Source organism: Marmota flaviventris, chromosome 20 (assembly GCF_047511675.1).
Source record: "Marmota flaviventris isolate mMarFla1 chromosome 20, mMarFla1.hap1, whole genome shotgun sequence".
NCBI classification, from domain to species: Eukaryota; Metazoa; Chordata; class Mammalia; order Rodentia; family Sciuridae; genus Marmota; species Marmota flaviventris.
Genome location: NC_092517.1, coordinates 19,741,126 through 19,766,778, shown reverse-complemented (window position 1 = coordinate 19,766,778; position 25,653 = coordinate 19,741,126). Strand labels below are relative to the sequence as shown.

General features: G+C 59.7%; 2 protein-coding genes across 2 annotated transcripts in view; both read left to right on the top strand.

The window, feature by feature from the left end:
- The window catches only part of Rab7a (RAB7A, member RAS oncogene family), a 28,747-nt gene extending 23,753 nt beyond the window's left edge, over positions 1–4,994 (top strand). Inside the window, exons 3-6 of the mRNA XM_071605925.1 lie at positions 739–865; positions 1,886–2,104; positions 2,635–2,763; positions 3,563–4,994. Of these exons, the coding sequence (XP_071462026.1) occupies positions 739–865; positions 1,886–2,104; positions 2,635–2,763; positions 3,563–3,658 (571 nt within the window). The 3' untranslated portion in view covers positions 3,659–4,994. The remainder of the gene's footprint in view (positions 1–738; positions 866–1,885; positions 2,105–2,634; positions 2,764–3,562) is intronic.
- A 13,765-nt stretch (positions 4,995–18,759) lies between these two features.
- H1-10 (H1.10 linker histone) lies at positions 18,760–20,537 on the top strand. The gene has a single exon (XM_027954451.2). It carries the CDS (start codon positions 19,507–19,509, stop codon positions 20,167–20,169), a length of 663 nt encoding a protein of 220 aa, XP_027810252.2. The 5' UTR covers positions 18,760–19,506; the 3' UTR covers positions 20,170–20,537.
- The last annotated feature ends 5,116 nt before the right edge of the window (positions 20,538–25,653 follow it).

Sequence of the window (25,653 nt, the reverse complement as noted above, 5' to 3'; positions counted from 1 at the left end):
GCAGCTGCCTCCTCGTATGACTTCATTAAGCCAAATAACAACCACTAAATAGAGAAGCACCGGAGACTACTGTGGTATTTTTAGAATCGTGGAGCGATCTTACTCCTGGAGCTTATTTTAGAAGGAGTGTATTTACTGACGTCCTTCTGGGAGGGAAAGGAATCATGCCCAGTTGTGTCACCGGAGTCGCCTGAACCGAAACTTACCAGCCACTTTTCAGCATCTGGTGCACATCTGTGTCCGGCTTTTGTTTGTTTATGTCTGTTGCTGAGCTGGGGGTGGCACCCGGGCTTCATGCGTGCCAGGCAGCAGCTCTGCCACTGAGCCCCACCCCCAACCCCACCCTGGATCTTTAGCCCAGCAGAAATGCACATTTTCCAGTGTGTCATGCAGGGATGTTTGGGGACAGGGGCCTTGGTTCCTTGCTCTCCTTCGAAACAGGCAGGCTCCTTGTGAAGTTGCAAATATCGGTGGCCCACGCCTGTCATCCCAGCAGCTTGGGAGGCTGAGGCAGGAGGATCGCAAGTTAGAGGCCAGCCTCAGCAAATTAGGGAGGCCCTGAGCCACTCAGCGAGACCCTGTCTCTAAATAAAATATAAATAAAAAGGGCTGGGGACGGGGCTCAGGGGTTAAGCACCCTTGGGTTCAACCCCTGTTACCAAAAAAAAGAAGCTACAGGTGCCACCGTCAGTCCCTGTCCCTCCTGTGTGACTGAGACTTGTGCTTTTTCTCCCTTAGCGTTGGGAAGACGTCACTCATGAACCAGTATGTGAACAAGAAATTCAGTAACCAGTACAAAGCCACGATAGGAGCCGACTTCCTGACCAAGGAGGTGATGGTGGACGACAGACTAGTCACCATGCAGGTGAGCCGCTCCCCAGCCTCGCGGCCCCGCCCTGCTCCCTGTGTGTCTTCAGGCCAGGCCGCCACCGCCCCTGTTGGCCACACCCCGTGGATAATGGGCCACAGCTCGTGTCCCTGGAGAAAATGCCAGGTGGCAGTTTAAATTCAGTTTTCTGCGAGTGTGGGGACAGGCCCGGGCCTGAACCTGGGGACCTTGCCCTCTCAGGGCGCTGCCCTCCGGCCCTCAGTGTGAGTTTCACACTGCAAAATAAGACACCGTGAAATTGCTTTTAGTTGTTTTGAAATTCACATTTAACTGGGTGAATTTTTGTTTGTTCTGAGTCTTTGCGCTGGCTGCCTTCCCGGGCCCTGCCTGTGTTTCAGCACGTCTCTAACTCGGCTCTTTTCTGGTCCCAGGGATTGAACCCAGGGTGCTGGGTTAAGTAGCTGCTGCCAGTACAAGCACTGACCTCCATGCCCGGCTCTAACTGGTCTCTTCACATCCTTAATAAGCTTAGGTCAGAAATCTTTGGGTTTCTGCCAGGCGCAGTGGTGCCCACCTGTCATCCCAGCGGCTCGGGAGGCTGAGGCAGGAGGATCACAAGGTGGAGGCCAGCCTCAGCCACTTACGAGGCCCTGAGCAACTCGGCGAGACCCTGTCTCTAAATAAAATAGAAAAAGAGCTGGGGACGGGGCTCAGGGGTTAAGTGAACCTGTGTTCAATCCCAGGTACCCTCAAAAAAAAAAAATGCAGGTAGAAATGTACAATTCAGTGAGTTTATTGATTTCCGTCACCCCCAGACTACACAGGTCTGAAGCCTACGGCTTGAATTTGACACCCGTTCTATCCATGTATGTAACCAGCAGAGTCCCCAAGCATCAGACTCCGTGTCCCCTCCTTGGTAGACACAGTTTTCAGGGTCATTTTGGACACTGCGGTGTGAAATTCTGCTTCCTGAACCCCGAGTTCGTGGATGGTGGTGGGTGGCCCCCGTCCGGTCCCTGTCCCCCGGCACTTGCTCAGCCCCCGTGCTCTCTGCAGATCTGGGACACGGCCGGGCAGGAGCGGTTCCAGTCCCTCGGCGTGGCCTTCTACAGGGGCGCCGACTGCTGCGTCCTGGTCTTTGACGTGACCGCCCCCAACACCTTCAAAACCCTCGATAGCTGGAGAGACGAGTTCCTCATCCAGGCCAGCCCCCGGGACCCCGAAAACTTCCCCTTCGTCGTGCTGGGGAACAAGATCGACCTCGAAAACAGACAAGTGAGTGCTGGGGACGGCGGGTGTCCCCACGGAGGCTCCCCGGGGGCCTCGAGGGTGTGGGAGGTCCTTGGCTGAGGCCAGAGGGTTTTGGCAGGTGCTGGCGGAGGGTTCAGAGACAGGGTCTTTCTGAGTTGCTCAGCGCCTCACTAAGTGGTCGAGGCTGGCCTCCACCTTGCGGTCCTCCTGCCTCAGCCTCCAGAGCCGCTGGGGACGACCGACCCTGAATCAGAATCCCGTAGCTAGGTTCATCTAAGATGTGGTCCTGACCCCTTCACTGTTCACGGGGAGCGGAACTGCAGGATTCTGTGGCCCGGGGGACCGCACGTCAGGACAGGCTGCTAGGGAGGCCCTAGGAGAAGCCCCTCGTCCCCCTCCTCACCCCCGGGCTGGCTTCTTGCTCCTCTCACAAGTGACTTGAGTGGACCCAGGTCACCACCTACCCACGGGCACAGCGACTGGCCGAGGTGGAGGGGCCGCCCTCCTTCCCGGGCGGGGCCGAGCGCTGTGTCAGGTGCGCTGTTGTCCCGCAGGTGGCCACGAAGCGCGCCCAGGCCTGGTGCTACAGCAAGAACAACATCCCCTACTTCGAGACCAGTGCCAAGGAGGCCATCAACGTAGAGCAGGCCTTCCAGACGATCGCAAGGAACGCGCTGAAGCAGGTAGGGTGTCCCCGCCCTGGCGCTGGCCCAGCCCGGCCTCCCGGCAGCCTCTCCTGGGGATAGCCAGGGACCCCACGTGTGCGCCCGGGGAGGTGTGAACGACATGCTCCACTGAAGCTCCCAGATTCCACTGTTTTGTGAATCATCTAAAACCTGCCAAAGACCTGGAGCCGTGGTGCCCACCTGCCATCCCAGAAGCTCTGGAGGCTGAGGCAGGAGGATCCCAGTTGGAGGCCAGCCTCAGTAGTTTATCAAGGCCCTAAGTAACTCAGGGAGACCCTGTCTCTAAATAAAGTCTAAAAAGGGCTGGAGACGGGGCTCAGGGGTCGAGTGCCCTCTGTGGCTCTGTTCACTGTGCCAGTCTCTTTGAGCCCCTCTCCCCCTTTTTATTCATTTGTTTGTTTATTTATTTAGGGGCCAGGGATTGAACCCAGGGCCACTTACCCACTGGGCCCCGTCCCAGCCCTTTCTTTATATTACGTTTACAGACAGGGTCTCGCTGAGCTGCTACAGTCCCACCTTTGCTAAGTGGCTGAGGCTGGCCTCCAACTTGCGATCCTCCTGCCTCAGCCTCGCAAGTAGCAAGAATGATAGGCATGTGCCACCGCACCTGGAAAGTTGGGGATTGAAGGGGGATTGGGGGACTGAGAGGGCAGGGAGCCTTCTGGCCAGAGTGGCCTGGTCTCTGTATGCTGGGTGCTGCTGCCACCTGGTGCCCTGAGGGGACCCCAGAGCCTGCCTCCTTGCGGGCGGGCCCTTGGAGCGCGCCCCTGCGTCACGAGCCCTCTCCCCTGCCCAGGAGACGGAGGTGGAGCTGTACAACGAATTCCCCGAGCCCATCAAGCTGGACAAGAACGACCGGGCCAAGCCCTCGGCCGAGACCTGCAGCTGCTGAGGGGGCGGTGGGCGCCAGCACAGAGCCCTCACCCCAGGACACACAGGCCTTCACCCCTGAACAGCAGGGCCCTCTCCCCCCGCTGCCACCAGAGCCCACCCCGTCACCCCAACACACACACACACACACACACACACACACACACACACACCAGCCCACCTCTGTGCGGCTCCTGGGGGGGCCAGCGGCCTCCCGTGAGCCCTTGCGGCAGCAGGACAGGCCAGCTCCCACTCCGCCCTGGCCAGAGCCGCCTGGGAAGCTCCTCCGATTTCGTCCACTGGAGAGAGGACTGTTTACAGTTGATCTGTGTCTCATGAGTCACCTGATTTTTTTAAAGGTCGTGTGGTCCCCCCACCCCCACCCCCCACAGGCTGGTGCCACCGCGTCCCCTGGCCCCCCTCCCCCCGGCCAGGCCACCTTTTATACGCCCCATTGGCCTCTGTTCCTTGAACTAATCAGCTCTTTCTACAGTCTCCACTTATTATGTAAGGCTTCCTAGGAGAGGACCCAGAGTGACATTAATATATGCGACCGGTTAGACACAAGCGCGCGCAAAATCAGTGGAACCCGAGCTCGGATGACGTGTCCAGGTCCCCGAAGGCTGAGGGTCGGACCCCCCCTTCTCCCATCTGGATGGCAGAGCGCTAGAGGCTCAGAATCCGGGAACCCCCCGCTTAGCGACAGTGTTGTGTACAGTGACCACGACAAGGATGATGGACACCTTTTCTTCTCAAAGACTCGAGCCAAAAACAGATAAGCTTTTCATCTCTCCAGAGGGAAAACTGGTCTAGATCCTTCTGTGTCGAAATTTCCCCCCTCCCCACCCCGAAAGGTTGACTCGCCCCCCGCAGTGTGCAATGGATAAACGGCTGTTATTGCAAACGACAAGTGTCGCCTTCCTTCTCTTTTTTATTATTATTGTTTTTCTTTTGCTCTTCCGCTCCTCACTTGAGACCCCCGCTCTGTCTCCCCCCCGTAGATCAGCATCTGGCTCGTAAGAGGGAAGCAGAACCCCCCACATCTGCCCTCCTAGCGATTCTACCTTTGTTCTAGAAGGCACTCCTTTCAGGGTTGTGGTCTCCTCAGACTGGCAGATCTTCTTCTCCTCTTTCTTTTCCCCTCCGTCTCCCTTCACGGGCGCCCTCTATGAGCCCACCCAGCCCCTTGGTCCCTTGGTTGGAACCCGGCAGTTCTGCCCCTTCCCAGGACCCGCCCCGCGTCGTCGTAGCCTGCTTTACCAGAGAGCCTCTCCCCTCCAGAGGTCGACATCCTAGGTGTGGGCCGAGTTCTTCTGTAAAGAGATGAACGTGATGCCAATAAACTTACCAAGAACAAACGACGGTGCCTCTGCCCTGTCTTCTTTCCTCTCTCCAGATCCTGGCCCCGCGGAGACCGCCATCCAGAGCAGGGCACATGCTGGTGCTTGGGGACAGACAGGCCTCCTGTGCCCACTCATGTCCCAGGCGCAGTAGCGCAGACCTGTGATCCCAGCAGCTTGGGAGGCTGAGGCAGGAGGATCGCAAGTGGGAGGCCAGCCTCAACAACTCGGGAGACCCTGTCTCTAAATAAAATACAGAAAGGGCTGGGGACGGGGCTCAGGGGTTCAGCATCCTGGGTTCAATCCCTGGGACCAGAAAAAGGTTCAGGGTGGGGTGGATAGGAAAAGGGACACTTTCAGGGGACAGAGTGGTTCCTCTCAGGAGAGTGGCTTGTCCCTCCTCGCCCTCCTGCTTTACTGGGGGAGGACGGTCCCAGGGAAGGTTCCAGAGAGTTCCATCCAGTTCCACTTCTGGACTTGTGACTGACTGACAGCAGGACTGCGTCAGACTTCCGAGTCCCCGCCGTCTTGTCACCTGGAAGGCAGGTTTTGCTGTTAGGACAGGTGAAACATCCGGGAACTCTGGGTCGCTCTGGCCCCACTGTCGGGTTCTAATCAGTACTTGTTCTTCTGGGTTTTGTGGTTGGGGGACTTGGCTCCCAATTATCATCGAATCTTCCTGAGTCCCAGAAGCTGGTGAGTGTGAATGTCACAGAAGCCCCCTCCCCCTTTCAGGATAACTTGTGACCTCACCGACCTTCAGGCCTGCATTTCTCCTGCAGATGACACGCTGTTTGTTGAGGAATGTGACATCCTGTTGACTTGAGCCAGGAAGGGCTGGGGGTAAATTGCTTTTTAAAAGAAAGCATTCGGAGCAGGTTGCGGTGGCACACAACTGTCATCCCAGCGGCACGGGAGGCTGAGGCAGGAGGATCGCAAGTTGGAGGCCAGCCTCGGCATCAGTGAGGCCCTGAGCAACTCAGGGAGACGCTGTCTGTAAACAAAATACAAAATAGGGCTGGGGATGGGGCTCAGGGGTTAAGCAACCCTGGGTTCAATCCCCGGTGCCCCCAAAACACTTTTTAAAAGGAAGCATGTGGGGTGCCCACAGGGGGCCCCTAACCTCCCGTTCCTGCCGCCCGTGTCTGTCATCTGTCTAGGCTCGGAGCCTCCCCAGGGTGTGCTCTGGGTCTGGGACAGAAAATTAAAGGGAGCGTAGCGCCCCCTGGTGGCCAGCCTGGTGATAGCGACATAGTGGGGAAGCGGTCCTGAGCCTGCTGTTCCCCTGTGAGCCACAGCCTCTTCCTGACGCTGGAGGATCCCAAGTTCAAGGTCAGCCTGGGCAACTCGGCGAGACCCTGCCTCAAAAGGAAAAATACGAAGGGACACCCTATCTCCAGTTCACAGCAAAAAATAACGACTCACTGACAGCCAGCTCTCCTAGTGGCCTCAGATGAGTACATGCGGTGGCAGCTCTCACTGAGCCAGGGCACCCTGGAGCACAGTAGTCGGGTGGTTGGCCCTCCTACCGCTCTTGTTATAAACCATTGTGGGGTTTTGTTTTCTGGTGCCAGAGTTTGAACCCAGGGACCCTGAGCCCCATCCCCAGCCCTTTTTCTATTTTATTTAGAGACAGGGTCTCGCTGAGTTGCTTAGGGCTTCGCTAAGTGGCTGAGGCTGGCCTCCAACTCGAGATCCTCCCGTCTCAGCCTCCCGAGCTGCTGGGATGACAGACACCACCGCGTCCATTCACCTCTGGATCTTCTGTTGGAACTCTGGGCACTAGAGATCTGCACAGGGTCTTTGTAGCAGTCAGCTTCCCCGAGTGGCCTAGCCCGGGGCGGGAGGGAACCCCAGGTGGTGTGCAGTGTTCTTTCCGCCTTCTGGACGATGATCAGAGAGTTTCACTGTGTTTCTGTGAGGTCCTGGTGCTGACCTGTGGGAGGGAGGCAGTCCCCAAAGCAGGAGTGTCCTCCCACGGGCTTCTATCCTGGGAAGGGTGGATTTCCAACCTTCCAAGCTCAGAGCTCTGCACTGAGCCCTGAGGAACATGCCCAAGGCAACCCACCCCACCCACCCCAGGGAAACAGAAACCTCGTCTCTCGGGTCCTGCTATACCCAGGACCCAACTCCCAGAGACTTGGCTCAGTTCTGATCCCTTTGTTTCGGTTTTGGGGATCGAACCCGGGGCCCTACGCATGCTAGGACCACTGAACCCCATCCTCAACCCCGTCCTCCTGGCTAAAATAGAACATTCCCGCTCCCCTCTCCGGCCTCAAAGCCGCTGGAGAAGGGGCCCGAGCCAGACACGGTGGGCACGCCTGTCATCCCAGCGACTCGGAAGGCTGAGGCAAGAGGATCGCAAGGTGGAGGCCAGCCTCAGCAAAAGCAAGGTGCTGAGCAACTCGTCGAGACCCTGTCTCTAAATAAAATATAAAAAAGGGCTGGGGACGGGGCTCAGGGGTTGAGTGCCCCTGGGTTCAATTCCTGGTAGAAAAAAAGAGAAGGGGCCCGGGAAGCGACATGGTGGCTTTGTGATTAGCCGAATGTGCGAAGCAGTAAGTCGCTGGGCGTGGAAAGGGTGCGCTCGGTTTGTCCCGGGCGCTGCCCTGGCGCAGCCGCGGAGCGCAGGGCTGGGAGGGAAGGTTGGGTCTCCATGGAAACCAGGGGCCTGGCGGGGCGGGGCCGAGTCCTGGTGAGCAGGGGTGTGGGCGGGGCCTAGTCGACGGGGGCGGGGCGGGAGCTAGGCGGGGCCGAGTCGAAGGAAGTGTGGGCGGGGCCGAGTCGGCGAGGGCGGAGCGGGGCCTAGTCGGTGGGGATGTGGGCGGAGCCAAGTCGGCTGGGCGGGGTCCGGTCGTCGGGGGGGGGCGTGTGGGCGGGGCCGAGTCGGCGGGGGTGTGGACGGGCCGAATCAGCGGGGGTGTGGGCGGGGTGCAGTCGGCGGGGCGGGGTGTGGGCGGGGCCGAGTTAGCGGAGTTGTGGGCGGGGCCGAGGGGCGGGGCGGAGCCGAGGGGGCGGGGCGGGGCGCGCTCCCAACGTTTAACTGCCGCACCCGCCGCCCCGGACCTCAGTTCTCGCTGGAGCAGCCGCCGCGCGCTCCCCGGTTGGGGCCGATGCGGGGACTTGCCCTCTCCCCTCCGGGGTGGCTTAGGGGGCCAGGGATGGCCACCGCTGCTTCCCCCTAAAACAGAGACAACGCCGTCCTTGGGCGGGTCCCCGGGGTCAGCCCCCCGACGTCTTTCAGATGACTTTTCCGGGATGTCCCCAAGGACCTCAAAACTATTCATTGGCGCTTCTGGCTGCACCTCTGCGGCCTGTCATGGGTCCTTTGGGAATTACCCTCCCCCAAAAAAAAGGGGCTCCCCAAAATAGGGCCCCCCCGCAGACCCAAAGTGGCCTCCCGATCACAGCAAACTTGGGTGGCCCGCAGGGTCCCACCCGCTCCAGGCCACCTTCAGGTGCCCAGCGAAGGCACCCAGCAAGGGCAGGGCGGTGGGGGGGCACTTGACCTCCAAGCCACCAAGGTACCCGGCCCTTCTGCTGGCATCTGAAGAGCAGGAGGGTCACGAAGGTGACCTGTGGCTAGAGTCTGCTGTCTCTGTACCTGTCCCCACGCAGAAAAGACCAGGCCCCTGTGGGACCTGCGTATTTAATTTATTCAAACAAATGTTTATTGAGCATCTACTGTGTGCCAGGTACAGAGGACCTCCTGGGTGACCCACCAACAAGCTGACCTTCTGGTGGGGCCAGAGAGTGGCCTATAAATGGGGGGCGGGGGGAACGGGGACTCCACAGAGTGATAAGTGCTATGAAGGACAAACATGGAAAAGTGATAAGATTGGGGAAGGGTCACCCTACTTCAGATGGGGTGTTTAGGGAGGGCTTCTTGGAGGAGGTGACGTTAACTAAAGGAATGAGGCTTGTGAAAGTCTTCGAAGAGAGAGAACAGCAGGGCACAAGCCCTGCCCTGGGGGCTGGCTGCGCTGTCCAGGGGACAGAAATAAAGCCACCAAGGTGGCAGTCCAGGACCCAGACTCCCCCCAGCCATTTCCAAGCTGTGGGGGGGGACATCTGATTATATTCTAAATGGGATGGGGAAGGAAGTCCTTGCTAAGAGTGTGAGGGGTCAGGGCCACACCCACAGAAGGTTCCAGAAAGCCCTTGGCTTTGAGGCTCTGACAACAGAAGACCCACCTAGAGACTTTCCCAAACCCCGGGGGCTGTTTCCAAGTGAGAAAGGGTACTGAGGTCCCTGGTGGTTGTCCCAGGCTGAGTGTGCCACCCCCCCACACCCCATGTCCCCCAATGTGGCTTTTGCTGCCTCCCGCCTTGTGACCTCCTGGGACAGGGGTGGTCTGAGGGGGTCGGATGGGGCAAGATCACTGGACTGGGAATCAGACTTGGAGTATAATCCCCCCAACCCGGGGCAGGCCCCAACTCTTCTCTGGACCTCAACTTCTTCATGTAAAATGGGGACACAAGGGGACCCTGGGGACTCTAAACCATTTCTCAAGGGCCACCTCCAGAAAGGAGCCACCTTGTTTCAAGGTGGAAGAAATGAAGGGAACAGATTTGGGAGGGTCCCGTGGGGCAGCGTCTAGGATGGGGGGTGGGTTGGGTTGGGGACTTCACCAAGGAAGGGTCCTGGACGTTTGAGGGTCACTTCTAGATTCTCGTCACTTTATGTTAACACAAGACAGGCAAGGTCTCTGGGGAAGGGGGGACAGCCACGTCCCTGGGGGCGGAGGGTATCTAATGAAACAGAAAGGACACTGCAGAGGGCGGGGGACAGCCAAAGATAAAGTCGAAGAGGTCAGCAGGGACCCCGGAAAAGGGGGCTTGGGGTCCAGGTGGCTGGGGGGTTGGGCAGGAGAGCGGGGGACCCCAGTTGTGTCGCCCGTCCCACCCCCTAGTCGTCTGGCCGCCTCTTTGTGGAGAAGACTATAGTGAACTAAGCATGGAGAAAGGGGCAGTTGGGGACAGAGGGTGGGCGACAGAGATGGGGATAGGGCAGGGGCGGGGCCTGACTTCAGGTGGCCAGGGACACCCCCCAGGTGGCTTTTAAGTGGTCCCCTAGATGGCCAGGTCCCAGGAAGCTCTTGGGTCTTCAGACAAGGTGCCACCCAAGGGCCAGGTGGCCCGGGGGACCCAGTGAGCAAGCACTTGGAGTCGGGTCCCTGGGGTCCGCTGGCCTGAGGGGGGGGACCAAGGCGCCTAGGTGTGTCCCCTGACCTTGAACCCCATCTCATTCATTCAACAAATATTTATTGAGGGCCTACTACGTGCCGGGCCAGGCATGTGCAGCCGTGGGAGGGACTAGTCCCTGCTCTAGGGGGGGTGACCCTGGATCATTTCAGAAAGTGATAAAAGCAGACCTAGAAAGTGGCTTTAAGGAGCGGGTGCGGGGCTGTGGGAGGGGACACTGTTTGGAATCAGGTCACCAGCACAGGATTTGCTATCTATTCCCGGTCGGGTGGCCCAGGGGACAGTACCCAATCTCTCCCAAGCCTCAGTTTTCTCACCTGGACAGTGGAGCTAGGACCTGGGGCTCTGTCCCTGCTGCCAACTCTACTCTCTGGGGTACCCCTAGGGGACGTGCCCTGGAGTGTCCCCTCCTCCTTGTCCCCTGATAACACAGGGAGACAAACCAGCCCCGATGGCCCAGCCTGAGTCAGGCCTCGGGGACACTTTCATTGAAAAGAAGCTGGTTTCTCTTTGTCAGGTTCTGTCCTGGTGCTGGGCCCTTCCCAAGGTCCCCCCAGTCCCCTCCCCGGTCCCCTGGGAAGATGTCGTATTCTTCCAGACTTCGGAGGCCGGACGTGACTTGGCCTTGGGGCCCCCGGGGCCATCGGGTCCCAGATCCTGCACATGAGGGAAGCAGAGGCCAGGCTGGGGTCACACTGAGGGGTCTGGGGGGAGCTGAAGTGTCCCATGGAGTCCCCTCCGGTGGCTGTGAGCTGGAACCAGGGGGAGGAGCATCCTGGGAGGGGGGAGGTCCTTGCCCCCAAAGTGACAGAAAATCCTGAGAAGGCTTTGGTCTGAAGGCGGACAGAGCAGACCAGGCGACGTCCCCGGGCTGCTGTCCCCAGCATTCCTGCCCAAGGGTGGGGACAGCGGGAGGTTTCCCAGCACAGAACGAGGCTCAGGGTTCCCCAGGGAGTGTCCCCTGTCCCTCCCTCCTGGCACCCAGGCCCCCGGGCTGGACCCAGAATAGGGAAACCAGTCAGAGGCCCTGTGTCACCCAGGGGCCACCAGGGAGCTTCCTGCAGGGCATGGAGGGTGGGCGGGGGGGAGGCCTGGAAGTTTCTGGAAGGCCAATTCCCAGAGACCCTTGGGAGCATGGCAGGAGGGGACAGGGACCTCAGCACTGCTGCAGGTGGCTTGTAATGGGAAGAAGCGTGACAAACGAAGGCAGGGGGTGGGGGGTGCGGTGAGGAGACCAGAAGTGACCAGGCCACAAGTGACCAAGAGCCAAAGAAGGGCTGCTGGGCTGTCGGTGGCCCCAGAGAGAGTGACACACAGCACGAGCCCTGGGGCCCCGCACGCGCATGTGAGCGTGACAGAGGTGTGCAGACAGGACAGTCGGGGACCCAGGGGGGCCCGGTCACAGGCCACCAGAGAGGAAATTCCCTGTGAGAGTCCTGCAGACATTTCTGTCCTGTGGGGAGTGACCCTGGGCACAGGCGGCCACACCACGGGCCACTCTGCAGCTGTCCAAAGGGGCATTTTGGATGTGGGTTCACCCCCTGAGCGGCCAGGGACAGGAGAAGACAGGTGGCCCCGGGGGCAGTGTGGACGGTCCCCTGGAGATGCATGAGGGCCCTTTTCTGCTGGGGACTCTGGGGGCTCCATGCTGGCAGGGCCACCAAGCAGGCAGGAGCGCGGTGACAATGGCTGGGAACCTTTTCTCTTTGTGTCCTTCTGCACCATGTGGGTTTCACACCGTGAGTGACCTCAGTAGAAGGTGGCCACATTTTCCTTAGACATTTCTAAGGAGGTCCTGGGACGGTGTGAATATGACAAAGGGTTTGTCACATCCTTCCTGGAGAGAGTGGCTGGTGCGTGCTCAAGGTTCAGAGTCCCACCTCTCACAAAGCCAGGGGCTCCCTGGGGGACAGCCGGCCACTGTCCCTCTCCTACAGGATCACCAGTGCAAGCAGCAGCCTGGGGTCAGGCCTTGGGGACACTTTTCCTTGAAAGTGACCTCAGGCTAAGAACGTGACTCTGTGCCAACAGGACACTCCTTTCTCCTGCCACCGGCCACCCCTGGAAGTCAATGTCCTTTCTCCTGCCACCCCTGGAAGTTGGCTCTGGCCCAGTTTCGGGGTGAAGTCCCTTTGGCTCCCCCAGGCCTGGAGGGGGGACCCCCAGGGCTCAGCCTCCATCTCCTGGGGCCTTGGATGTCTGGCTTATCCATCTGGGCTTCCTCAGGTCCCCGGGGCCCTTGGCCAGACACAGGGGGCACCAGGGCCACCACCTAACTGCTGTTCAGGACTCCACAATGACATTTTCATCTTACAGGCGACCTTCTCAAACCTGTCCCCTCCCCTGCCAGCCCTGGGCAGAGGCTGGTCCTAAAACACCCTGGGGAAAAGCAGACACTGGGTCTTTACCACAGGTGGGCTCCCTCCTCTGGGACTGGCGGGGCCTCCCCTCTGTCACTGTCCCCAGGGCCTGCCTGCTGCACTCTGACTGCCCAAGCTCCTTTAGGGGACTTTTAATGTCCCTTTGAAACTGAAAAACCAGACCTTCAAAGCCTGAGGGTCCTCCCAGCACCACGCAGCAGGGCCCATGCTGAGGAGGGCTGAGGCGGGGCTAGGGGACCAAGACTGAGTCCTGTCACACTTATGGGGAGCCAGGGGCTCCTGATTCCCAGTCCTCCTTCCGGTCACTCCTGCAGCCAGTGAGTCTGTGGAGAGCCCAGCTGAGGGGTCCCGAGGTCACCTGAGGTCGCAGGAGCTTGTCAGCACAGGCTGAGACTAAATATGCTAATAAACACTAATATGCTAATGTCCTAGGTGTGTTTTCTAAAAAATGCTTTCAAGAAAAAGGAGGGGATTCTGGGGGCCTTTGGAGCAGGGCCACCCCAGGGTGGCTGCAGCTGACAAAGAGCTGGGCCACATGCGCACTGACAGCAGAGACTCTGAGGTCCACAGCCCCCAGCCCCCTGCCTGGCCCTGGGGTTGGGGGAGCCTTTGAGGGACCCGTGGGGAACCCAAAGGCTGGCTCAGCCTGCGGGGAGCGGTGGCAGGGCAGCTGCTACCTGGACCCGTGAAAATCTTGCCCTAATGAACAGCCATTGGAGCCTCTCCGCCCAGGTGACAAAGGACAGAAGAAAAAATAATAATAATGATAATCAGTAGAGAGGCTCAGAAGGAAGAACAAAGAAGATATCAAAAGTGTGAAGCTCAAGTTCAGCAAACTCTCTGCCTCCCCAAGCCACTTCTCTGTCTCCCATTCACTCAGGAAAATCGTCCTGGTTGGGTGCAGTGGCACACACCTGTAACCCAGCGACTCGGGAGGCTGAGGCAGGAGGATCACAAGTTGGAGGCCAGCCTCAGCCACTTAGCAAGGGCCTCAGCAACTCAGCAAGACCTTGTCTCAAACTAAGAAATAAAAAGGGGTGGCCTCTTTTGTCAAGTGCCTCTGGGTTCAATTCCTGGTACCAAAAAGAAAAGAAAAGAAAAAGAAAATAAAATAGATATTAGGAATTCAGATTGGAAATTTAAAAACGTTTGATAGTCTAGCTTCTGACTGCCAGGGGACCCACAAGTTGATGAAACTAGGGTCCCCTGGGAATTTATCAATTCTGACATCGTGGAAAGACTCGAAGGGGTTTGGGCTACGGTAATGACATGGCTCAAGCTGCACCTATAATCCCAGGAGGCTGAGGCAGGAGGATCGCAAGGTGGAGGCCAGCCTCAGCCACTGAGCGAGGCCCTGAGCAACTCAGTGAGACCCTGTCTCCAAATGAAATATAAAAAGGGGCTGGGGACAGGGCTCGGTGGTGAAGTGCCCCTGGGGTCAATCCCTGGTACCAAAAAAAAAAGAAAATTAAGACCAGACTGGGGTTGGGGCTCAGAGGTAGGGTGCTCGCCTAGCACATGTGAGGCCCTGGGTTCGATCCTCGGCGCCACATAAAATCAAGGTCTTGTGTCCACCTACAGCTAAAAAACATTTAAAAATAGTCCTTAGGTGTCAGAAATCTGCAGATGATCTGATGACAGAAAACTAATAGAGACCCCCATCCTGAGGACACAGGAGCAGTCATAATTAGGAAAACGGTCACAGATTTGAACCATGGACAAGGGAGTTCTCAAAGCATAGCAGAAGACGGGGAATGCAGCAGGACGGACGTAGGACAGACTGCAGAAGCCACAGGTGTGGACTGGCTGGTACAGCTGTGGACCAAAAAGCAAAAAAATAAAAATCAAAATCAAAAACCAAAAAACTGAATTTAAATGAGATACTACTAAGGTCAGGACATCCCTATTGATCAGATAATGGACACAACCTGTCCCTGATATTTAGGTGGCAGGGAGAGGACCAGGGAGGGGAGTGTGACAAGAAGCACCTGGAATATACAAACGGAGGCCCGTAGGTCCAAACCTGCCTCCACCAGCCACAAGGAAATGACATTGCCTTAAGAAAAAAATGACTGTTTCAAGAACTAAAGACAAAAATGACTGTTTCAAGATCCGTCACAGCCCAGAGGTGTCCTGGGACCCTCCTTTTATCACCAAACCCTGGTCACAGACCCCAGTGGCCCTTGGTAACCAGAACATCAAGACCCTGAGAGGAAGCTGACCGAGGACCCGCGGGTCGGTCATAAATCCACTGTCCGGCCAGAAGTGACGTCCCCTCCCCTCTCCCTGGGTCCCCCCGCCCAGGGCTGATGTTCTAGAATCTTCTCTTCCCAAAAAGCAGTGTCCAGGCTGGGCGTGGGGCTGAGGGGAGGCCTGGCCCGCATGCTTGAGGCCCTGGGTTGGATTCCCCAGCTCCACACAGTGACATGTCCCTGTCACCGGGCCTTGGAGTCAATAGGAGTCACTCCTCAGAAAAATGCCCAGAACGAGGGGCCACCTGGACCCCTGGGCCCAGGGGACCCAGAGTTTTCATGTTCAGTGGGGACTAGAAAGTCTGATGTCATCCCGCTGTCAGTCAAAAGTCAAGAGGTGGACCTGGGCGGGGCCTTCTAGAAACTTCTCTGGGACCCCCCTCCCCAATAAAACTGGAGTGCAGGAGCGGCACATGGTCCCTAGAGAGTGTCCCCTGTCCCTTTTTCCTGTCCCTTCCATGAACTGAGGCCTGCTACCCTGAGCGACAGGTCCGGAGTCTCTCTGGCAGGACATCCGTGGTCCCTTGGGCCCTGTGACAAGTGGCCTTTCTCTGTAGCAGGACCACTGAGCCACCCAGAGAGGGGATGTCACGGTCACCTCAGCCCCGCCACAGGCCTATGCTTCCTTTAAAAGAAGAGCCCGGGACCCCAAAAGCAGGTGTCCCCCTCAAGATGGCCCACAAGCTCCCTTGATTTCCCAAATGTCCCTGCCTCGGCCTTGGAACCTTCTAGAAGACACCTGCTATGGTGTTAAGGACCCGGTCACCCTGAGTTGAGGACCCCCTCTTTGGGAACCCCTCTGGACTCCCCAAGGACAGACTTCTGTGTTGGAAGCTGCGCTCGAGGACACGCGGGCAGAGAGCAGAGGGTGACGTTCGGGAGGGATGTGACAGGAATCCACGGACAGAGGACAGAGACCAGGGTGCAGCCTGGGGGCATCCAGGGCCCTGGCAGGAGGGGACTGGACAGGGGAGGGGTCATTAGCTGATCATGTCCCCCACTTGAGCTCCGCCACAAACAGAGGAGGCCGAGGACCCAGCCAGGAGCCCCCTAATTAATTGGGCACCCAGAGTCCCCATGGTGGGGACCCAGGGCCCACGGTCAGGACCTGCTCTGCCATTTCTCTTGACCCCTTGGGGCCCTGCTCACTTTGGGTCACCTGGCAGAGTGACCCGGGAGGGGATGCCAGGATTGGCAGGAGCCCCCAGCCCAAGCTCTGGCCTCCCTGCCTCCCTGGGCACAGCCTCGAACTCAGGCCTCAGTTCCCCACCACGACAGACACCAGAAGTCTGGTCCCCAGGTTTGGTGGCCCTTGCTGTGCTGGGAGGGGAAATCTCTTGGCTTCCACAGCCGAGTCACGGGGACCCCCAGACGCCAGGCTGTGACACCCCAAGATCGCAGAGGCGGGCCCCACACCACCCACGGCCTCCAAGAAGTCTGGGCCCCTCGACTCTGTCCCGGGTGGGGTTACCCTCACAGTCACGGTTGTCCGTCCCCAGAAAAAGGTCTCCTCGAACAGTGTCCCACCTGGTGGCCACCAAAGACCAAGAATACAGGCCACCAAGAACCACTGTGACGCCACAGAGTTTATTTGTAGCAGATGAGATCACAAGGAGTCACCTCCAAAAAGCCACGACACCCCGAATACTTTACTTTGGGGCTGGGGGAGGTTGACATCACCACGTTGTGGCTCAGGGAGGGTCCCCAAGAGGCCCCTCCTGGTGGAGAGAAGGAGGCCCACTGTGGCCATCCCCGGGGACAGACCTGGGCCTTCTCATGAAGTCAGGGTCGCCTCTGGGCCACGGTCCTGCTTCCCTGGGTGGCTTGTAGAGGGGACATTGTTTCTGAAAAATAACTTTGAGAAGAGGTTAGAAGAGCTACTTTATCTGGGGGTTCAGGGTACCCGAGGGGACAGGTCCTACTGAAAAAAGAAAATACCCGGATGTTTCCCACAGGTCTCGTAAAGTACCAATGAAGAGTCTGGACACAGGGGCTCAGGGCGGTGACGGTCTTGGTGGCCGTGTGCGCTGACCACTGGCCCACCCAGCCTGGGGACTGGACTGGGGTCAGGTGGACCCTTCTTTCTTGAAACTCTCTCCTCCTTAGCTTCCATGACCCCACTCACCCCTGGTCTCCCTCCTTACTTTCTGACACATCGTCTCCAATGGAGTCACCTCCTCAGCCTGTGGTGTCACAAGTGACACTAATTGGGCTGTCCCCACTAGACCCGCTGCAAATGTGCCTACCAGCACCTTCGCAGGGACCTCCTCTCCCTGTACTGTCTGGACACATCTCAGCCTGAGGAACAACAAGCCTAGGTGCCCAGGGCTTGGGTTCCACTAGGATCCCCAGCTCTAGTCCCCCTTTGATCTCTCAAGAGACCCAAGCACAAGCCCCTGGTGGCCTGGTCCCATCCCCTGCTGTCCTGGACCGTCTCTCTGCGGATCGTTCCAGTTCCATCTCTCTGCACCCTGGTCCACTGCAGGTGTGGCCGCCACTTAACCACCTCCCCAGAGTGGACACCTCTGCTCAGTCTTGGATGACACCTGTTCCCCAAAAAATAACTGTCCCCCAGGGGGCGGGAGGGACCCCATCTTTTCTGCCTCTCTTTCATTCATGTATGGAAACTTCTAGGCACCCGGGGCCAGGACCTCGGCCTGGGTGGACCTGAATCCAGGTTCAAGGGCAAAGTCCCCATAAGACCCTTTCTGCTGGCTGGTGTCACAAGGGCTCAGCCCAGGGGGACTTTTCGGAAACCACTTCCCTTTCTGTTAGGAAATCCGGGTGGTCCTTGTCCCTTCTTCCTGGGTGAGGGGGTTGGCTTCGTTTCCAGGGTTCGGGGCTGTCACCTGTCTTCTGCATTCATAGTGCTGGGGACGCATGTCCCTGGCTCCCCAAAAATCCCACACTTAATGTCACCTTCCCCACTAGGCCTCAATTTCCTCATCTCTAGGGGACAGAACAGGGGCCTGGGACAGTGGGGCACTCAGGAGGGGGGAGAAGACATCTCCTGGGGAGGGACGACTGTAGCTCAAAACCCCAAAGATGCCCACCCACACCCTTTGGGGGGGCCCTCAGTGGTCTCTAGCTTGTGTGTCTCGCTGGGAATCCCAACATGGTAGCAGCCTGACTGTCCCCACCTGTCCCCTCCATGGTTTGGGCATGCCGGGGTCTCAAGAGATTGCTGACTGTCTGCCCTTCGGCCACAGGCCACGGCCACGGCCACGACCTTGCGCTTGGGTCCGGGTGGGGGGATTTCATTTACCTGGAAAGACAACTCCACCTTCCTCCCCCACAATGTCCCCCATGATCTTGGGTTCCCCAAGTGACAGCTCCCCAGCTTCAAGGAAAACTGTTCTGCGTGCCACCTGGGCACCCCAATACTGGGAGTCCACCGAGCTCAGGGCCTCCAGAATTGCGCCAGCCCCGTCCCCACCTCCTAGAGGACCCATCTGAGGCCCAGGAAGGGTGGACCCCCTAGAGACGCCGCTGCAGGACCTGCCACGTGTTGTCGCCAAAATCTCCTTCCCCAGACGAGAGGCGGGAGGGGCGTGGTCAGCAATCCTGGACCACCCCCTATGTCCGCCCATGTCTAGGGGACGCTCTTTTGGGGACCCCCCCGCCAGACACTCGCCCACCCCACCCTGGAGTCCCCATTGGACTCTGGGGATAACGTATGTCACCTTCCTCATGCATCCCCAAATGGGGCACTTTGGAGAGTCAGGGAGGCCAGAGTCCCCGCAGAAGGTCCTGGGGTGATCCCCGCCCCCGGGTCCCCAGGCACAGGACCCCAGGCGCGCGCAGGAGAGAGCCTGGCGCGCGTTCCCTTTGGATCAGGCGGAGACCCCCCTCGGAGAAGTCGCGCCCCCTCGCGCTGCCCGGGCCGGCCGCGGGAGGGCGTGCCCTGTGTTAGTTGGGACAAACGAAAGCGCGTCCTGTGGCCCGATCTGGGGGCGCCCGGCCCGGCCAGGGCTCGGTGGCGCGTGGCGCCCTCTTGGGCGTCATCTGCAGAGCTCCGGGACGCGGGGCCACCCCCGGGATCCCCGCTATCCGCTCCCAAACGGGGCGCCCCCCTTCTCGAGCGCTCCCGCAGCCTGGGGTGCACCTCTCCGGGCCCCTCTGCCGAGCGCATCCGGGGCGCAGGCCGCCTCTGCGCGGTGCCGGGAGCTCGGACCGAGTCCGGGGCGCATCGCTGCGGTCGCGGTGGCGCGGTAGGGACACCGTGCGGGCAGCCAGCGGCCGGGAAAGGGACTCCAAGAAGCACAAGTCGGCGCTGGCCCCGGACCAGGCTGTTGTTGTTCTCAACGCGGTCCGCCGCCGAGCTATAAAAGCGGCGCCAAGCGCGCTCCCCGCCAGAGCGCAGCGCGCACGCCCGGACGGCGCGGCGGCCTCGGAGCAGCGGCGGCGGCGGCGGCAGCAGCGGCGCGCGTCGAACCCGAGCTCCCCCGAGCCCTCCCCGAACCTTCCCCGAACCCTCCCCGAGCCTCCGAGCTGCCCGGGACCCTCGCCCCGGCTCCCCGATCGCGCTCGGCCCGCCCGTCCCCAGCCCTGCCGCCCGGCCCCAGGCCCGGCCGCGGCCGCTCCCGCCTGGAGCCGCCGCGCGCCCCGAGCCCCCCGCGGCCCCTCGCCTTCCTCTTCCCGGCGCGGCCCCCCGGCTTCCGCGCGCCGCCCGCCACCAACCCGTTGGCCACCATGTCGGTGGAGCTGGAGGAGGCCCTGCCGCCCACGGGCGCCGAGAGGGCCAAGAGGGCGGCGCGCGCGCGTGGCGGCGGCGGCGGCGGCGGCGGTGGTGGCGGGGCGGCGACCAGGCCCGCGGCCGCCCCGAAGCGCAAGAGCAGCCGCAAGAAGAACCAGCCGGGCAAGTACAGCCAGCTGGTGGTGGAGACGATCCGCAGGCTGGGCGAGCGCGGGGGCTCGTCGCTGGCGCGCATCTACGCGGAGGCCAGGAAGGTGGCGTGGTTCGACCAGCAGAACGGGCGCACCTACCTCAAGTACTCGGTGCGCGCGCTGGTGCAGAACGACACGCTGCTGCAGGTCAAGGGCACGGGCGCCAACGGCTCCTTCAAGCTCAACCGCAAGAAGCTGGAGGCCGCCGAGCGGCGCGCCCCCGCGCCCGTGCCCGCGCCCGCCGCGCACAAGTCCAAGAAGCCGGCGCCGCGCCGCGCGGACCCCCGACCCGCGGCCGACAAGCGCGCGCCCGCCAAGGCCGCTGCCGCCGCCGCCAAGGACCAGGGCGGCAGCGGCGGCGGTGGCGGCAGCAAGGCCAAGAAAGCGGCGGCGGCGGCGGCCGGGAGCAAGAAGGTGAAGAAGGCGGCCAAGCCCAGCGTCCCCAAGGTGCCCAAGGGGCGCAAGTGAGCGCCCCGGGCCCGCGCGCGCGCGTCCGACGTCCTGGGGAAACCGTCCCTCGCGGGGCCGCGGCTTCCCCTCCCCTCCCCCCACGCGCCGCGGCGGCGGCTGTTCGCTGGAGATTTTTGAAACGGCCCCGGCGACGCCCTGATTGGCTCTCGCCCTTGGCAGCCGCCGTCGCTATGGTTACCGCCTCCCCCATCCGGGCACCAATGGGCGGGGCCGCGGTGGGCCGGCTCGCGGCGGCGGCGGCCCGCCTTGGCTCCCTCTTCTCTCGCCGTCTCCGGTCTCGCGAGAGTCGCGCGCCGGGCGGCGCGGCGCTCCCCTCCCCCCGCGGGCCTCTGGGAGGCCACAATAAAAGATTGTTGACGTTTGCACCCACGTCGCCTTCTTCCGGGGCGGGCAGGGAAGGAGGGTAGGAGGGAGGGACACCCCGGGGGCCTGGTGGTGGCTGTGCCGCGCCTGGAGGGAGCAGGAGCGGCCTCTGCGGAGGCTGTGTGAGATCCGCCTGGAGGCCTCCTAGGCCACGGAGGCTGCCCCTGCGCACGCCCTCTAGCTCAGGCCCTCTAGCGCACCCGGGGGGCAGGCGCGGGTGGAAAGTTGCCTGTCGGGGTCCCCAGGCCTCCACCTGGAGACCCCAGCGGGCGTCCCTGACGAGCCGCACGCGGCTTCTTTGAGGGCTGCTGTTCTGAATGGGGAGCACCCTGGGGGACAGTCCTGCCCCAACAGGACCTCCCCTGCGGTGTGGACCTCGGCCTGGACCTTGCTGTTCCCATCCTGGTGGCCCATCTGGAGTGGGCAGAGGGGACCCAAAGGGTCATTGGGAAAATGAGGGAGAGGCGAGCTCTGGGTGGCGGTGGGAGCCGGGGAAGGTCCCCAGGGGGTAGGGGCGCCCTGGCCAGTGTCCGGAGGGATGCAGAAGAGCCCTTCTACCCTGGGGAGGTGCTCCCAGGAGCCCTGGGGAGGTTGTGGCCTCCTGGTCCCCCTGGCCTGGCCCCGGGAGCCACCACCAGCCCCTGGGATCGGAGGCCGAGCCCCGAGCCTGGCGAGCTGCCCTCCGGCTTCTCAGTCTCTTGGTCTAGTCGCCCCGGACACTGAGCCAGGGGCTGCCGGAGCCCTGCGTGCCCTGCCCTGGGCTGGACACCGGGCTGGGCCGGATGCCCGTCCTGCCCAGCAGGGGAGCCACATCTCTGCCCTCCGGCCCGTCGCTGCCCTCTTGGCAGAAGTTCAGAGATGGGGCAGGACCAGGATGAGCCTTGGTGACACAGGGAGGGGCAAGGGGTCACTGTCATGAGGGCACAGCTAGGCTGGGTGTCCAGGAGGTAGGCAGGCCAGGCTCTGAGAAGGAGTCCCCACCAGGCCCAGGCTTGAGGAGTCCCCACCAGGCCCAGGTTTGAGAGAGACCCCCCCCCAAGATGTAGGTTTGAGAAGGAGAAGCCCCCCCCCCAAGGCCTAAGTTGGAGAGAGACCCCCCGCAAGGCCCAGGTTTCAGAAGGAGACCCCCCCAGGCCTAGGTTTGAGAGAGACCCCCTCCAAGGCCCAGGTTTGAGAGGGAGACCCCCCAAAGGCCCAAGTTTGAGAAGGAGAGCCCCCAAAGCCTACGTTTGAGAGAGAGACCCCCCCAAGGCCTAAGTTTGAGAAAGACCCCCCCCCAAGGCCCAGATTTGAGAGAGACCCCCCCAAGACCTAGGTTTGAGAGAGACCCCCCCCAAGATGTAGATTTGAGAAGAAGTCTCCCCCCAAGGCCTAAGTTGGAGAGAGACCCCTCCCCAAGGCCCAGGTTTCAGAAAGAGACCCCCCCAAGGCCTAAGTTTGAGAAAGACCCCACCCAAGGCCCAGGTTTGAGGAGACCCCCCAAAGGCCCAAGTTTGAGAAGGAGACCCCCCCCCCAAGGCCTAAGTTTGAGAAAGACTCCCTACAAGGCCCAGGTTTGAGAAGGACCCCCCCCCCCAGGCCTAGGTTTGAGGAGTCCCTTCAGGCCAGGTTGAAGGACTTCACCCCAAAAGGCCCAGGTTGGAGAAAGACCCCCCAAGGCCCAGGTTTGAGAAGGTCTCCCCCCACCCTCCCAGGAAGAGCTGCGTTTACTTACAGTTCTGACCTGGGGGGACTGTGCCAGACCAGGTCCTGTCCCTTGCCACCTGTGGGGCCAGCCGATGTGCCACCAGCTGCTAGCAGGCAGGAGACCTACCCAGGATTCCAGGGGTGGTGCTACGGACCAGCCAAGTGTGACCCTGGGAGGGGACCCTCGAGCCCCAAGCCCCAAACCCTGGAGTCTGGCTTGGTCTAGTGCCTAATGCCACTTTCAACCCCCAGTTGTCCGAGTCTGGATTTGGGGGCTCAGGCCTGGGACTCTGTTTCCCCAATGATTTCTTTGAGGTTCCAAGAGGGTCCAGAAGGTCTCTGTGGCCCCCCACCCCACATCCTGCAGACCATCGGCTGCACTTTGGACCTTAACTGTCCCCCCAAGACTCATGTGGTGAAGGCTCGGCCCCCAGCTCATGGTGCTAGGAGAGGTGGTGGGGACTTCTGGACGTGGGACCCGTGGGAGGAAGTTAGGTCACTGGGGGTGTATCTTTGAAGGGGGTCTTTGGGCTCCAGCCTCTTCCTCCCTTCCTCTCTGCTTCCACAGTGCCATGAGGTGAGCAGCTTCATCCCACCATGATGTTCTGCCTTTCCACGGGGCCAAGACACCATGAACTGAAACTGCTGGCCAAAATGAACCTTTTCTCTCTTTAAAGCTGATTTTCTCAAGTATTTTGTCACAGTGGCGGAAACCTGAAAACACCATCTATCCTCTGAAGACATATCATGAGCTCCAAAGTGCACCTCAGGTTGTCCTTAGGACTTTATGGTCCTTCCATATTTCTTCCTTAAATCTGCCCTATGCAGTTCATGTCACCAGCCCTTCCCAGTCTGCTCCCAGCCTCGGGGCTCACCTCTCCCCATTCCCTGAAGACGTGGCCCCCCGACTTGCTGTCTTCTCCATCCCAAGGCCTGGACCCTCCAAGAGCACTCGAGCACCCTGTGGTCCGCCCTCGGGGGTGGGTCTCCCACTCTTCTGAGGGTAGCTCTGTAATTTTCCTTTGGGGATCTAGCTTACCTTGCATTCCAGTACCTGGCCACAGAGCTCTGCGGGCCTGAATGCCCTCACCCCAGCAGCGGTCATGTGACGCAGGACCTGGCCAGTGTGTATCGAGTCCGTTGTTCACCTGGCCACAGAGTTTGGGTCAGAACTGGGTTCTTGACCTCAGTAGGTTCCATGATAGCCAGTCCTGAGACTTTTCCTGAAAGTACTGCAAAACAGGTGATAATCCCCACCTGGCCTTACTAAATAATAGGGACGTGGGACCAGAGTAGCAAGTGACCATCTTTGATCATCACCTGAAAAAGGAGAAAAATTGGAGCCAGTAATGAAGACATTAATGGAGTTGCTGGATCCAGCCGTGCCTGAAGCTCAGACACACTTCTGACTCACTGCTTTTTGCCTAAGCTGGTTTGAATTGGGTTTCTGTCCCTTGTACCCTGATCTCGGACCCCTTGGACTCACCTTCCTCCCTGCACTCACTTCCTGGACTTTGCATCCCTTCAAAATTTTTCTGCCACCAAAACCATTCTTCTAGAACCTTCTCTACCCACCCCTCCCCTTGTCTCCCGGGTTCCTCACCAGACCCTTCAGCTGGCTCTGACTGACTGTCGAGGCTCGGGTCTGGGCCTGGCTGTGCTGGTAAGACCCCTCTCACTGCCAGGCATGGTGACGCAGGCCGGTCATTTCAGTGGCTCAGGAGGCTGAGGCAGGAGGATCACAAGTTGGAGGCCAACCTCAAAAACTTAGCGAGGCCCTCAGCAACTCAGCGAGACCCTGTCTCTATATAAAAGCTAAAAAGGGCTGGGGACAGGGCTCGGGGGTTGAGCGCCCCCAGGTTCCATTTGTCAGAGGACTGAGAGCCTCTACAGCTTCTCCTGCGAGGCTGAGTCTCCATGATGGATGGAGGTCTTGGAGTCAGTCCAGGGTGGGCAGGCGCCCCAGGGACACAGGCAGAACCCTGTGTCCACTCTGTGCCCCTGACCTGGGCCACCAGGGCAGCCTGCTGAAGCAGCAGCAGAGGCCCATCCTCACCGAGGACCCTGGGGAGGCAGGTGATGGGAGGCCCAGCGCCCGGGCTGCAGCCCAGGAGGCACCTCAGGCCCCGCCCACCTCCGGAGGTGGGCAGGGGAATTCTGGGAAGTGTAGTCCGCCGGCCACGAGGCGAGTCCGGAGCCCCACAACAGAAGTGGCCAAGAGGGACCAGCCCCGGCCAGCAGAAAAGGGACAGGGACTCTCAGCTCTTGCCGATGTCCAATCAGCAAAGTGGACAGGACCTTGTCAGAAGCGCCTCCTGAAAGTGTCTGTGTTGCTCAAGAGATGGGAGTAGCCACCGTCCAGGGAGTGGCCCTCCTGGAAGTGGCCCTGCAGGGCGAGGGTGGCCAAGAAGTGTCCCCAGATTCTTTGTTCTTCTGAAGATGAAACCCAGGAGCCTCGTCTCCATGCCACTTTTTTATTTTTTATTTTGAGACGGGATCTTGCTAAGTTACTGAGGCTGGCCTCCAACTTGTAGTCCTCCTGCCTCAGCCTCCACTATGTCTGGCCCCAGAACTTTTAAAAGTGGAAATCGTTTTTTTTTTTGGTGTGTGTGTGTGTGTGTGTGTGTGTGAAATTTCTCTTCTTAAATAGAATTTTTATTAATTCTACCTCATGGGCTAGGTTGTGGCTCAGCCTTAGAGCTCTTGTCTGGCACGTGTGAGGCCCTGGGTTCAATCCTCAGTCCCACATAAGAATAAATAAATAAAATAAAGGTATTGTGTCCAATAAATAAATATAAAACAAAACACACACATGCACAAAAAGTCTACGTTTATCCATGAGGATGGCCACTATGATAAAACAGACTATACTGGGAGCAGTAGCTCATACCTGTCATCCCAGTGGCTCAGGAGGCTGAGGCAGGAGGATCGCAAGTTGGAGGCCAGCCTCAGCAACTTAATGAGGTCCTAAGCAACTCCGTCAGACTCTGTCTCTAAATAAAATATAAAAAGGACTGAGGATGGGGCTCAGGGGTTAATTGAACCCCTGGTTCAATCCCTGGGACTCAAAAAAGAAGAAAAAAAAAAGGATTATTTGGACACGGGTGTGAGTGTAGCAACACAACCATGATCCCACTTACAGGAAATATCTGGAGTAGTCAGATTCACAGGGAGAGAAAGTGGAATGGCATGAAGGGTTGAGAGAGGGACAACCGGACTTCTTTAATGGGTGCACAGTTTCAATTCTACAAGATAAAAAAGGTCCGAGTTTGTTGGCCCAACAGGAGCCTCTAAAAACCACCGTTGACCTGTGCACCTACAAACGGCTAAGACGGGGTGCGGGCTGGGGATGTAGCCTAGCAGGCCTGAGGCCCTGGGTTCCATCCCCAGTGTCACCCAACCAAACCCAACTTTAAAAATGGTTAAGAGGTT

Coding starts and splice junctions, on each gene's coding strand:
- H1-10 (XM_027954451.2), top strand. CDS start 19,507: ATGTCGGTGGAGCTGGAGGAGGCCCTGCCGCCCACGGGCGCCGAGAGG.